The 15,960-nt window shown below is 36.0% G+C and overlaps 1 protein-coding gene across 1 annotated transcript in view; it reads left to right on the forward strand.

Moving 5' to 3' along the window:
• Positions 1 to 15,960, forward strand: part of MALRD1 (MAM and LDL receptor class A domain containing 1) — a 772,911-nt gene that overhangs the window by 505,348 nt on the left and 251,603 nt on the right. Inside the window, 1 exon segment of the mRNA XM_045462674.1 lies at positions 2,692 to 2,875. Within this exon segment, the coding sequence (XP_045318630.1) occupies positions 2,692 to 2,875 (184 nt within the window).

Genomic DNA, 15,960 nt, shown 5'->3' on the forward strand with positions numbered 1-15,960 from the left:
AAGTTGAGTAAAAGGCTAAATAAGAAGAAGAGAGTATTCCTTTGATTTCTATAATTTAATCATTGTTGTATTAATGTCTATTTTTACTATTATTAGTGTGGCCAATCATTCTTAATGTTTATTGCCTTGGGTTCTTGAATTGAACATCCTTATGAATGAATGTATGAGATAAATCTTTGGCCAGTGGCAAAGTCATGAGTTGAAAGCCAGAGGGTTTTCATTTCTTAATTTAGAAACAATTAAAATAAGAATATTAACTAAATAAATAAAGCAACAATGTGTGTGGAACAAAAATTAAATTGATATTTAACTTCTTTTTTAAAAAAGTACTCTGGGGTACCTGGGTGGCTCATTCAGTTAAGCGTCCAATTTGGGCTCAGGTCATAATCTCACAGTTTATGGGTTTGAGCCCCACGTTGGGCTCTGTGCTGACAGCTCAGAGCCTGGAGCCTGCTTCAGATTCTGTGTTTTTCTGTCTCTCTGCCCATCTCCCACTCATGATCTGTCTGTCTCTCAAAAATAAATGAATGTTAAAAATTTTTTAGAAAGTATTCTGGTATATATTGATATATATCAGAAAATAAATATATTAAATAAATAAAATTTATATTTATATTGCCCTTTTATAGTAAGTCATTCTTATGACTCTCTCATAATAGATCTTTACCTCCACAGGTTAGACTGTCTTTATTTTTCCACCTTTTTATTCCTGATATCTAACATTACAGTACGTGTGAACATCGAATGTTTGCTGAATAAATGAATAAATGGACATATAGATCAATAAGTAAATCTCTATTTTACATTTTGATGAATAATTTTGATAATTATGTGGGTAAGATTTGATATGTTATATTTAAAGTGAAATAATAGTAAATATATTAGAATGATATTCTCCAGTAACCTGCCATTAGATTGATCCATGGTTGGTTTTCTAAAGAATTCACCCTCATTTTCATTTCTTCCTACATAAAATGCTAATGGATATATTATTCAAATATCCTTTTTTATTAGAAGGTCAGTCGTAAGATTTAAGAAATGGTTTTTATGTTGTTGATTAAAGTGATCACACAATCTTCTGTGATGGTATTTGTGGAAAACCCTTTGGGGGCTTGTCGTAGTTAATGAGTAGCGCTGGAAACTTCAGAAGTTGATTAATAGGAAATATTAGCAAAGTGAATTGAGTTTGTAAATTAAGACAGACTTTATCAATATCTATGGCTGTTATGTTGCTATGTGTCAGACAGTCCCCCTCTACTTTAATCTTTAATTTAACTAATCATTCCTTTGATTCCACATCACCAACACATCGTTGACATTCAAAGATTAACTTTTAAAAAGACTTCTCTTCTTTAGTCATCAAAAAAGATATGAAATTCCATTAATTAGGTGTGAATTTCCCATCCCCTTCAAGGCAAAAGTTACATGAGTCTCTGGGTGTGAAGATTTGTCATCTTTTTGGGAAAAGATGTTCAAAGATCTATCTACACACCGTTAGTTGTTTTTGCAAGGTTAATTTTGTATTAACTGATACGTGGTTCCACTTTCTCTGTAATTCAACCGAGGAGGAACTGCTTGATTGTGTCTCCCTCAGCAGAACAAGGTGTCAGCCATATTTATCAACATTAGTGCCCTAAAAGCACAAACCTATGAAAATATAACTCCTTTGGATCTTCTTTTTGCAAATATTTCTCTTTTTCTTTAGCCTATATTAAAAAAACCCTGTATATTATGTATTTCATAGCTGTTTGCTATGAATCTGTTGGAACAGCTTGCTTGATTTTCTGACTGCCATTCCCCTCAATACATCTTTCTGTTGAGATAGTAATTATTTGGGGGTAACCATAAACATAATCATATATGGATGGATGAATGGATGGGCGTGTGTGTCTGTATATATATGTATAATGCTATATATAGTAAATGTATAGTTTATTTATTTCTCTTTCTTTGCTATGTGTCCATCATCATGATTTATGAAAACATCTAATTCTCAGGAGGAGCTAGGCCCAGAATAGCAAAGAACAATGAAACCAACCTTAAACATTCAGAGGAGATACTTATATAATTTTTTCAGAAAATTTATTTTTCCTTTGCAAGTTAAAAGTGTGGTGTAGAGATAGTTGTACTTGATGCTCACATAGCAATCATATTATAATAGATTTTTTAATCCAAAATAACAAATAATAGTATTTTTGAAATCCTACGGATCTTAGAAATCATCACTTTGCCACCATGGCTCATTTCATAATTCCTTTGTCATATCGTCAGGGATAATGGTTTCTCCCACACGTTCTTCCTTTCATCTCTTTTTTCTCTTTGCGCATGTAAGTTATTTCAGCTCTTTGATGGGCGATGCAATCTAAATAATAACAGAATATGAATAGACGTTTGGGTGAGCATCCCAAGCTAAAATCCAGGGCATCTGTAAAGTGTTCAGATCCCATCAGATATCGAGAAGCTTGTGTGCATACAAGGGAGAGGCAGAATGGACTGAGTAGGATACTTTTAAATAATGGTGTCTCTGAAAACACCCAAACAGAGTTACCAGTACGTCTGCTAGGAAAAACTATGGAAAGTGTCAGAGTTCCAGTGTCTGTTTTTCCACCAGTTTTCACTGATCAAATGCTTCCATTCTAAACGATTGGCTTTTTTTCTTCTTTTTCTCTGATGCAAACTTGTTCCCTTCAGACGGAGAAAGGACTGTCAAAAGTGTGGCAAGAAAGTGGGCAGAACTCCAGTGATCATTGGCAAAAGGCAGTCATCCTGCTAGGCAAGTTAAGGAATTTTGAAGTCATATTTCAAGGCATCAGAACAAGGGATCTGGGAGGAGGAGCCGCCATTGACGACATTGAATTTGAAAACTGCACGACTGGTGAGTTTCTGGAATTAGTTTCCATTTGGACCCACTTTCCTCGTCCAGCCATTTTATCTTCTCATTTATAAAATGTCCTGCTGTTGGTATATTTGGTGCATCCATAAAAATCAATTGAAAGAGATAATCTCCTAATTGTCGAACTGACATGTTAAGAGAGGATTGCTTCCCCATTCCGCAACCGCCCAAGCTCTTGATTCCTTTCTTCCTTTCAGACCATCCACTTTCCATCACGTAGAAGTGTTCCCTGTTGCATTTATTTTTCAACACGATTTAAAGTGCATGCCTAATATTTACATATATTTATCCAAATTAATTTGAAGTGAACCAGTAAAAACTTGTCAGAGAACTGTCACTTAGTGGATGCATGAGAAATGAATTCAACCAGGTGTAATTCAGGCAGAACTTGTGAGAGCAAGGCTTTGGATATTTAAAATGCTACTCTAGCAAGTGAACAGCAACTTGAAAAACTTGACTATCATTTATCACACTTCCAAATGTGAAGTATAACTATATTTAGATTTTCTTTACGGAACTACCCAGAAAATGTCAAAAATAATTATAAATTCACTTGCACAATTTCACAACTGGCAAAGTTCTTTCTGAGAAGGCACTATTCCATCTGATTTCCAAAATTCCATCTGATTTCCATGTAGTGCACCCCGCCAACAAATTCGACACTGATTCACTTCTAGGCGAGCTCCTGGGACTGAGAGCTAAACTTGAGTACTGTTTAATTTTATTATTGCTCTCACGTTAAAGTATCATGTCACCGAGGCAGGTCAAAAGTGTGATTCGGTATTTGGCGATGTTACAGCGGCTGCTCTTTTTATGAGCAGGGTTGTGTCAAAGATCCCAGGTGATCTAGGGAGCACAGAGCTCTGGGCATGCGCGTCAAGAAGGGGATGGGATTTGGGCTCGGGGATGTTTGGAACAGGGTGCTGGACAACAGAGAATGAGGTTCTGAACATTTATTGTGAAAACGTATCTTGGAAGATATCTGCTTATTCTAGAAGAGTGTGCTTCCTCCAGTCTTTGCCAGTCACCTTCCTAGTAATTTGCTAAATTTCTATTTTAGTTAGTTCTTGGTTCTGGTAACTTCAAAAGAAATCTTCAATTCCCTTTTCTAAGATTTTAGAAAGAAGCTTTTATTAAACAGGAGAGATTCCTTTCCTCCCACGGGAGGCAGAATGGTTATTAGATGGGTTGATTCAGGACAGAAGAAATCTGAGAGTTATTATTCCAACTTTGCCAGTTTCATGAAGTCTGCACTATTTTTCCCCCTTTCTTGTAAAGTCCTATGAGATTTTACTTGATTATAATTAATTTTGTTCAACTCAATCTAATGCTGAGCTTATTGAGAAATATTTTAATATCTTATGTTTAGTGGTCAACTTCTTTTAGGTCTATAGTTCTTTCTATGTCATCAAAATGAAGAGGTCAGTGGTAACCAATTGTATTTAAATATGGTCAGTTGTATATCAAATATGTTTTAGGACAAAGTAGCCATTGCTTTATTGAAAACAATTAAAGCCCCATCTGCTACAGATAATGAAGGCTTTCAAATTATGTTGTAGTTAAGATAGAAGACAAAGGCACTATAGGAAAGTTTGAAAGAATATTTATGGAACTAAAAGATTATGATTATTTTGTCCACTTAGGTTTAAATTATTTTCCAGTAAAATATCAATTACTCAGAATATGTTACCTTAAACTGCTCGACATTATCCCCAATTTAGAAGAGAATGGCATTTAACTAAACACCTACAACTCAGGCACTATAGAAGAGTGGTTAAGAACTAGGAGACTTGAGTCAAAACTATGTTTGGGATCAGCTTTGCCATTGACTAGTTTGGGTGACTTTCTTTATCTTACTTTGCCTCTGTTTCCTTATCAATAAAATGTAGATGATAATGGTAGTACTTCCATCATAAATGTCTACGAATGTTAAATACATTCGTATATGTGACGTGCTTGGAATAGTCCAGATACATAGTGAAACTTACATATCACATTTTATAGTTACAGTTATGTCACCATTCGTATTGACCATGCTATATTTTCAAATGGTGTTTTATTGTCCTGCACTAGGTAACCGACTTCAAATCATATGCAAACACGTTGCCATAAAGTCTATCATGGAATTGTTGCTATTTGCCATTTAAGGTAAAGAACTTAAAACATGACGTCATATTTGTTTTCCTGCCACCTACTCACCTACTGCCACTAACGAAAGAGCATATATTATATGATACCATTTGGAGGGAATATCCATAACAGGCAGATGCGTAGAGGTAATTGCTTAGGGCTGAAGGAAAAAAGGGTGGGGAGTGACTGCTAATGAATATGGCCTTTTTTTGATAGGATGATAAAAATACATTTTTTTCTTTTTCTATGTTTATTATTTTTGAGACAGAGAGAAACAGAAACAGAGAATGTGTGCGTCCAAGTGGGGGAGGGGCAGAGAGAGGAGGGGACAGAGGATCCAAAGCAGGCTCCACACTGACAGCAGCCAGTGCAGTGTGGGGCTCGAACTCATGAACCAAACTCATGCCCTGAGCCTAAGTTGGACGTTCAACCAGCTGAGCCACCAGGCGCCCCAATATTCTATATTTTTATGGCAATTGTTGCTCAACTTCATGAATATTCCAAAGCTGTTAAATTGTAAACTTAATATAGGTGACCTTAATGGTATGTAAATTCTAAATTATAAATCAGTGAAGTTTTTAAAAAATATGTAAAGCAGGAGAGTTACGGGGATATGGTGGTGGTGGTGGTGGTGGTGGTGGTCGTCGTGGTGGCAGAGTAGTTTTGGGATTTTCCCAAGTTCGCACATCTAAACAGACCACCTAGTCAGTGAGTCACGGAAAACATAGACAACAAAATTAAGTGAAAATGCATCCCTACCAACCCAGTATACAAGCAAATAGGGACCAACCACCAACAACCACACGACTTGTGTAGTGTTTATGTCTGTAAGGGAGAAGAGGGGGATCATCAAAGAGCCAGCGGCTATTCACTGGAAAATGCAGCCAGGTGGTTTGAGAATAACAGCTAGAACTGGAGGGTGTCACTCACTTATAGAATGAGTGGGCCCGAGGGCTCTGTGGTAGGTTCTGAGGGGTTGGAGCAGTTGATGCCATGGACTCTCAAACTGGAGCCACCATGAGTCTCTTCCATTCCAGCAGTTCACACTCAAAAACCAACCAAAGAAAACAGGAGCGGACACGGCACTGAGTAGACTAGGGAAAAATGAAGGGAAGGGGAGACCCACATCAAAGTAGGGAATGGGGACAAGCTAGAAAAATCTCAGAAAGCAAGGCACCATATGTTCTTATGGATTTATATAGCTTCTATAGACTTACAGTCTTTTTCAGGGGTTTAGCAAAAATCCTCTAACTTTGGCTACGTTGTTACAGAGCTTCAGTTTTCTCGTTTGCAAATTGACAGGATCATGATAGACTATCTCTGAGATTTTCCTGGGACCATCTGACAACTCTAGAATCTATGCATATTTTTAAAGTTTCAGAATAATTGAGAACAAAGTTTAAAATTGATTAAAAGTGGGTGTGGAAGGAGTTAGAGGATATATATGGTATTTATATTTATATTTATATTTATATTTATATTTATATTTATATTTATATTTATATTTATATTTATATTTATATTTATATTTATATTTATATTTGGTGGTTATCTACTTTACCTGCAAATAAAACTTTTTGAGCTTCATAGTTACTTTTTACTTTCCATTCAAAAACTTACAATTCAATTTATTAGATAATATTTAGTACATGGCCCACATAAAGCTCTATGTGTTATTTTTTATTTCTTTACATTCAGAATACATCATGGCACTATCTTCAATTTACTATCAAATCTATTGTGTTTTTCTAAAAAGAAAAATATGGCAAAAGCATAGGCCTAGTCTTAGTCTTTGGTCCATCCAGGGACACATTAAGAAGTGTATCTCCTTTTTGGATAAGGTAACAAGGAAGCAAGTAGCTTATTCATAGAAAAACAAGTGACAGATTATGAACTTGATATCTCCTCTTTTTAAATTCAAGTTGATTTAAAATGGTATTTTTTAATCAAAGTCTTATAAAATGAAACTGCCATTCTATAGAAGAGAGAAGTAGGAATGAAATTTATATAGACGGGAAAGAAATAGTCCATTGTTGTAATTATAAGAGTGTCAATTCTCAATTTAAATAGTTACTCAGTTTTCAAGCAGAATATTACCTATTAAATATAATCATTCAGCCAATACTTACAGAGTTTAGCATGAATACTAAGTAGCATTTATGTCAGATCTTGGGAGCCTGTTCTTCAAGACCTCTAGGTGCAATCTAGGTTTCCCTCTTGCTATCTGCTTTGTGGTTTGGGGCAAATCACAGGATCTTCCTTTGTCTCATTGTTCTCAGCTCTAGAATCATAAAAATACTGCTTCCGTCTCATAGACCTCTCACAGAACTAGGCCATTTACTTTATGCAAAGTGCTTTCAAGAATGCATGAGATACTGTAAACACCGAATATCTGTTAGCCGAAAGCATAAAGAAACAACAAGAGTAGAAGACTTGATAATTGTTTTAGGCAGAACAATTTTTGTATCATCGTTTAAGATCTGGTTCTGTTCTGTTCAAATGTTCAGCAAACATTTATCGATTTCTAGGATTGCAGAAAACTCTGTGCAATGTACTATGAACATCTCCTCACAACAGGGCTGGAATGCATGTGTTATACAGTGTTTGGCTTTATTGATTTTCCATTTCTCCTCTCAGTGCCCCTTTCTTGACTGCGGGCATTTCCCTATATGCCCCCTGTGCCTTGTATTGCCTGGACTGCTCTGTGATTTGTCTCCAAGAAACTCATAAACCTCATACCTTAGGGTGGAAGCCAATAACAGTGTAAGATGTTGCCTTTTTCACTAAAATATCTAGAAGATTCAACTGAATGATGACCAGATTTTAGTTCAGGGAAAAGGAAGGAGTAATTTAGGGAATAGAAAATGCTTCCAGAAGTCAATAAAATCTTCTAAGTAGATAGTAGCACAGTAGCTACTCTGTCTTTCTCTAAACTCCTACAGAGCAAAACACATCATGCTCCCCAAATAATCCTCAATGTGAATGGAAGGAAATACCTTGGGAGTAAAGTAAGAGAAGCCAGCATCATTATAATTTTAGATGTCTAGTGAATTGTCTTCACAGAAACCTGAAAAGGCTTTCTTTTTTATTATAACCACTTTCACACCTTTCATTTTTTTCCCCTCAAAAACTGTATGTATGACTCCTAAGTGTCCTTTAAACAGTAATTGATCTGGAGTGAAAAATAGTGGCTTGATGATAATGATTTCAGTGCAGCATTACTCTGGATTCAAATTGAACTTGGGAGATCACAAAACAGTGATTGCTCTATATAAAGTTCACGAATACATAAATCTATAAACAGAAGCCTGTAGAGTTTGACTTCAAAACTTAACCTTCTTTACTTAGTTTAGATGAAAAGCTGTATTTCTGCTCAACATATGAGTGCTGCAAGTGTTGCTTTTAGATCTCAAACAATTTTCTTTTAAAGTATATGTTTCCAGGAAGAAAAGGAAAAAAAAAAAAAAAAAAAAGAAAGCCATGATGGCAATGAGTAAAAAAATAATAATAATTAAACACCTCACCCTAATGACATATGTAAAAGCCACCCATTTTTAATAACTAATGGATAGATAATTTGGAGCACCATAGAACATAAGGATGGATGGACGGACGGCTGGATTGATGGGCAGACAGGTTGATTAATAGAAACCATTTACTCAAATCTTGGTATATGTGTGAAAATTCAGATCAGAGCAAGTTTCTGCTTCATTGAGTTACATTCTGGTGGCAGTTGTGGATAATAAAGAAAGTGATATGTAATATTGTGTCATGTGATTATAGATGCTATGAATCATACAGGGAGAAAGTGAGGGAGAATTATTACCCTGACTAGAATGGTAAGAAACAGTCTCTTTGGAGGTAACAGTAGAACAAGGTCTTAAATGAAATAAGAGGTGACCGTGCAAACATCTCAGCGAAGCATTCCTCAGCCTCAGGACCTGCCAGGCAGTTTTACTAGGAGAAAAGCACATTGCTGGAGCAGAAGGAAAAAAGGGTAGGGGGGATAGCAGTGGGTCTCAGCGTTCAGAAATTTGTCATCAGAAATGCCTGCTCTGTACTGGGGATCTTCTGACAGTACGGGAGTTAAGCAAGCAGGCGGGAGTCGGTCTCCCTAGGGTTAACTTCTGTCTCTGCCATTTACTGGCCTTGTGACCTTCAATAAATGCTTATCAATTCTGTGCCTCAGTTTCTCTATGGCAATAAAAACGAGACCTACTTTATAAGGTAATTGTGAGGATTTAACAAATTAATATATGCCAAGAGCTTTGAGGAGAAACTCTGTATGTTGACTAGTCAATAAATGCTAAACATATGATTATCATCATAATCATCACCATTGTATTTAGTTTAATTTTCAGTAAAATGCCAGAAAATTGAGGTGCCCAGAGGTTGTAATAACTAATACCAGACAGGTAGATTTCCTTACTGATGCTTAACAGCATAGGACCTTAGCTATAGTGAGCCACAACAGCATGGAATATTACTAAAATCACGATAAATGCCTTAGGGGTAAAAGCAGTCACTCTGGACCTGTCATATCTACCTTCTCTATAATTTCAAATGCTCTTAAAATATAATATCAAGCATATCAGCTAATAGGAGTATTTCAGTAATACTAATTGAAGTATCTTAAAACATTGTAAAACCTGTTTTTAAAGTTTTTAATATTCAACAAATTCTTATTGTTACGGACTTATTTTATTTTGGATTAAAAAAATCAATAAGGAGGGGGAGGGAAAAGAAAGTAAACCTGATGTACAAATGTTATAGAAACTAAACCAGTTCCAGTTCAAGGAAGTTCTTTCTTTATCTGATTATATCTGCCTATTTTTATTCTAGGTTTCCTTATAACTGCATCATATCTTCTGTGTCTAAGGCTAAAATTTTCTGCCAAGATTTGACATAAATTTATTAAATATACTCTTTTGGTGGGGAGAGGGGTGGGATGCTAATCCCATTCTCTTTTTTGAACTTTTACTTTAAGTCTAATTAATATCCAGTGTTATGTTAATTTCAGGTGGACAACATAATGATTCACCCATCTGCCTCCCTACTTCCCCTCTGGCAATTTGTTCTCTGTATTTAAAAGCCTGTGTTTTGTTTTGTTTTGTTTCGTTTTGTTTTGTTTTGTTTGTTTCTTCTGTTTCTTTGTTCATTTGTTTTATAAATACCACATATGAGTGAAATCATATGGTATTGGTCTTTCTCTGACTGACTTATTTTACTTAGCATCATACTTTCTAGGTCCATCCATGTGGATGCAAATGGCAAGATTTCATTCTCTTTTTATGACTAATATTCCAGCACATGCATGTGTGTGTGTGTGTGCGTGTGTGTGTGTGTGTGTGTGTCTTCATGTGTGTATACCATATCTTCTTCATCCATTGATCTATAGATGACTTGGGCTGCTTCCATATCTTGGTTACTATAAATAATAAACAAACATAATGGTGCATATATATTTTTTTCAAATTAGTGTTTTCATTTCCTCTTGGTAAATACCCCAAATTTGTTAAATATACTCTTTATATCAGCACAGATCATATCTTTAAGCCTGGTACTTCAAATTAAACTTTATTTATTGGCTAGGTAAAATGCCCATTGTTTCTTAAATGGAAAAATTAGCCTTATTTAAAGTAAATACTTCACATTCCTGCAAATGTCTTTTATTAAAAACAAATAGTGTGGGGGTGCCTGGGTGGCTCAGGTCATGAGTTCACGGTTCAGGAGTTCGAGCCCTGCTTCAGGCTCTGCGCTGACAGTGCAGAGCCTGCTTGGGATTTTTTCTCTCTCCCTCTCTCTCTCTGCACCTCCTGTTCTCTCTCTGTCTCTCTGTCTCTCTGTCTCTCTCTCTCAAAAGAAATAAACTTTAAAAAAGTGTGAAGGGCAAATTTTAAGATATTTTGTCATAGTTTATATACTTCCAACTTAAATTATCAGTATTAGTAACATGGACATATATAAATGCATATTTTATTTAATATATGCCATATAATGTAAAAACTCATCATTTTGACTCTTCAGTCAAATAAAGGTAACTGATTTTTATGGACTCAAAAATTTTGATTCTTCATCAATACGGAAAAGTGATATCAATTTGCTGACTTATAAACAAAGACTACAGATTTTTTAAGCCTATCATTGTTTGTTGTGGAGATTATTTACTGTTTGCAAAATATCCATTTCTTCCCATGTTTCCCAGACCCTTCTGGGTATGTGGATTAATGTGAAAAGAGGTGGCCAATGTGCTCTCAGTAAGTGACATGTCATTTCCAGGCAGAGGCGTTTACAAGCTGGTGGACAACCCTCTGGGTCTCCCTCCTAATGCTGTGGTAGAGGAGGCCTTATTTTCCAGATGTTTTGTCTCCATCTGCCTGGTCCCAGGAGAAAGTCTCTCTCACACTTTTTTTTTCAGATATGTATGCTAAGTGACCCTCTAAAAATGGTGTTTCTGATATTTGGGGGTTATTTTTTTGTATGTCCTATAATCTACTTAGTCTTACCTAACATGCCATGTGATTTCCTGTATTCCAGAGGGGAATACTTCTATAGCTAGAGCTATCATAGAATTATACTATACATATGTAGGGTTGTATTTGACATTGGGTTGTCCAACATTGTAACCTTGGGAGCAGATATGTTTCTGTCTTTGAGGTTACATCCTAAGGATTGTGGTGGCTTGACTAATGAGCAAAAAGAAATCACAACCAAGCTATCAATCCTTTGCAGATTTTCTCAAGCTGAAGATATAAAAGAGAAGGATACTTACCTTTCCAATTCTCATATTCTAAATATTTTAATAAAGAACTTTCAGCAACCCTGGCTCTAGATTTGTGGGGAAAGTAGTCAGGAGAAAAAAAGTTGACACTAAGCCAAATTCAGAACCAAGAGGTGGAGAGTCTTTGTGGAACCAACCCCCTGCTCCCAATCATTGCCGGCTATGGCCCTCATTTTGTTTTATTGCTTGAATTGATTTGAGAAGGCCTCAGGAGAGATGCTTCATTGTCACAGTCAACCACCAACATAGTTCTTCAATAAGCCTTAGGATTGATTTATTTGCTTCTTGTAAAATCAGGGCATAGATTCTTGTTCTTGGTCCCATGCCCATATTTTTAAACACAGAACTATGCAATTGAGTTTATTATATTTTTAATCAGCTATTTTAAATTAAAAAAAAAATCAAAGACATGGATAGATCCAGTTACTTCAATATTATATTGAAATCATTTATTATATACCTAGAAAATAATCAGATATTTATCTTTTAGTATGACTGATAAGATTAGTGTTCCATTGTCAAAAAGGTCCATACTTAAAGCTGTGATTATAATCATATCACAGCAATAAACTAAATACTATAATTGATATGATTATACTTGATTATGATCCAGGCACAATGATATAAATTGATTCATTCATAATATTAAGGAAAAATAATTATTTGAGCATACATTTCAGTATGGTTGAAATATCCTTTGAAATACCCCTATTAAGGCCACTATAAATCTGAAAACTAACATTATACTTGGTTCATGCAGTTTCTAATTAGAATTTGTTTTAATTACAATGAACATTTCCACATTTAATATCTTGGCCAGTAAGACCATTGCATAGAGTATTTATGATGATATGGCACTTCAATTTTTACTGAACTATATTTTAACAATGATTTTCTATTCAAAATTAATATTCATATCAATAAGACGTCCATTTTACATTAATGATAAATCTTTTTTAGTTTTTATATTACTCAGTTGAATGGTATGTTCTTCAGTTTTGAAACATTATTACAAATATATATACAAGCTACAGGTGCACTTTAAACAAAGGTAGAACTCAAGAAACTTAATTGGATCAAACATAAAGAACTAGGTTTCAATAAAATTTGTATGTATATATTAAGACAAGGCTAGAAACGAAATTTCTTATCTATTTGATGGAACACATATACACAGAGGCATATATGAGTTTCTGAAAAACCTCATATTTTGAATAATCACATGAGAAAAAGGACTTATGGGCAAATAGGATTGGGGCAAGCCACTATAAGCATAGGTAACTGAGTTGTAGACTGCTAATATAAACAATAACAACCATAATAAAAATACTAGCACAGCATAAAGCATTTGAAGATTATAATAGAGGAACTTTTCAGTAAATGTATTACTTTACCTAAAAAGGGGGTTGAGTTGGCAAGCCAGGAATCGTGATGGAAGGGTGGTATAAAAGAAGTTGAAGGGGTGTCTAGGTGGCTCAGTTGGTTAAGCGTCAGACTCTTAGTTTCGGCTCAGGTCATGGTTTCACAGTTCATTTCGTGAAATCAAGCTCCATGTTGGGCTGTGCACTGACAGCATGGATCCTGCTTGGGATTCTCTCTCTCGGCCCCTCCCCACTCGTGCACACTCACTCTTGGCTCTCTCCCTCAGAATAAATAAATAACCTTAAACATTAAGACCATGTAATTTTGGAGACAAGGAAAAAGTGCCCAAAGACTGGGAAAACTATGCAATACATAAGTACTTCCAAAAGAGAGCATGTGGAGAACGAGTGGACTAGGTAAAGAACTTGCTGAACAGCCTGTATCCTTTCTTGGCTCTCTGGCTCAGCTGTGTTGCTATACCTCCTTGGTGGCAAAGACATCAGTGAAGAAAATCATGTAGGAATCAACACTACTTCTGTGTTGTATTGGCCCAATTCCCTCACTGGCCACTTGCATACAATCTCCATTGTTCTACGGAAACATGCATTGCATATGTAAAAATGGAGACAGTAAAAGGAAACTGATACATACTGGACACCTAGTGGGTGCCAAGGTCAAACCAGACCCCTGCACATACATAGTTTCTTTTAAGAAAGGAATAAAGATGTTTAATACAGAATGGGTTCTTGAAGGATTTGAGCAAAATAAGTCACACCAATTGTCTGGAGAGTTGCCTCAGCGGATTTGGGAAATACAAAGTTTTAAATTGTTGATTCAAAGGTCAGGAAGGAGCTCAGCAAAAGAAACCAAGTGTGGTTTGGATTTCTTTCCACTAGTTTGCTTTTTGGTCTTTTGGTCTTTATACATTCTCATGATAATTTCTGGGAAGTCTCTAGGTTAATTAGGTCTAGTTTAATTGCCAATAGTATTAAACACAAAGGGAGTTTATTTAAGGATAGGAAGAATCTGAGGAAACCCAAGATCAGGAACACAGTCCAGCTTCAGGAACATTCTAAAACCAAGATTGAAGAGGGATCTTGAGTTGTGCTTTTTCTGGGCCTCTTGTCTCTTAACTGCATCTCTCTGTACATCTGTTTCACTGCCCTCACTCTGTGGAACCAGCTTTCTCTGCTTCACCATGCATAGGCAGAACACATGACTATACCTCATAATTATTGCAGAAACCCATTAGTTATATTTCTAAGTTCTCTATTAGGTGACTCTGATTGACTGAGCTTGTGTCAAATGACCATCATGAGACATATGGTATACATAAGCCAACTGGGACCCCAGGCTGGTGACCATTTGGATGAGAGGGAATCATCACATGAAGGGAATGAGGTAAACAATAAACAAGTCCATGGGGAGCACATTGACAATGTATTCTTAGAATGTTCACGCGACAAATCACTCATTCAACAAATATTAACGTAATACTTCCCACAGACAAGTGTTGAAGTATAGTACACAGATGAATAGATTATTCATTATCGACTTAGAGTATGCAGTAGGAACAGAGAAGAGGGGGAAGGGTCTATGGAGAATTGTGGGGAAGATGACAGTTCAGGATAGGCACTTTTAGCTCTAGTCTTTATGTGTACCTTTCAGCTGGCAGGGAAGAAAAAAAAGGTGGAGAAAGAGGCAAAGAGCATATACCAAGCGTAATTTAAAAGACGGGGCACCTGGTGTCTCAGTAAGTTGAGCATCTGACTCTTGGTTTCAGCTCAGATCATGATTTCATGGTTCGTGGGTTCAAGCCCTGTGTCACTCTGCACTGACAGTGCTGAGCCTGCTTGGGATCTCTCTCTGCCCTTCCCCCACCCATGCTCCCCACCTCTCTCTCTCCCTCCCTCCCTCTCTCTCTGTCTCCCTCCCTCTCTCTCAAAATAAATAAAATAACCAAATAAACTTTAATTTTTTTTTAAAATTTTCCTTATAAACATTGCATATCAATTTAACTTATAACTAATTAGCCAAAATTCTGTCGCATGTTCAAACCATGAGGAAATCCAAGGCATGTGTTTATTTAAAGCTAAGGAAGAAGAAGGGAGTGGGTATTTGTTTAGAGACCTAATAGCCTACAAGAAGTTCCTAGTAGGCAATTTCTCAGCCTAAGAGCATACAGAATTACGACTTTAAAGGTATATTGTCAAACCCTTCTTCACAACATCCTGTTCTTTGTTGTTTCTCCATATGCTCTCTGCTAAGGGTGACTACTGCTTAGTTCTCAGAATTTGGGTGTCTCCCCATAAGTCATCCCCTTAAACCTTTCTTAAACCCCCCTGTCTTCCTTCAAGATTGTTTTCCTTTTAAGTAATTTCTTGACCAGGAAATATTTTCTAATTTAGTAAGTGAATTGATACAGTGTTTTAATTTGCATACAAAATTAATAATGAGGTTAAATCTTTTTGTTAACCAATATGTTCATTATTGGTCATTCATATTTCTTTTGAGAATTGTCCATTCAAAAAAAGACAGTCTTTTTAACAAATCGTGCTGGGAAAGTTGGACAGCAACATGCAGAAGAATGAAACCAGACCACTTTCTTACACCACACACAAAAATAAAGTCAAAATGGATGAAAGACCTAAATGTGTGATGGGAAAGCATCAAAACCCTAGAGGAGAAAGCAGGCAACAACTTCTTTGAGCTCAGCTTCAGCAATATCTTACTCAACACATCTCCAAAGGCAAGGGAATTAAAAGCAAAAATGAACTATTGCAACCTCGTCAAG

The sequence above is a fragment of the Leopardus geoffroyi genome, chromosome B4 (assembly GCF_018350155.1).
Source record: "Leopardus geoffroyi isolate Oge1 chromosome B4, O.geoffroyi_Oge1_pat1.0, whole genome shotgun sequence".
NCBI classification, from domain to species: domain Eukaryota; kingdom Metazoa; phylum Chordata; class Mammalia; order Carnivora; family Felidae; genus Leopardus; species Leopardus geoffroyi.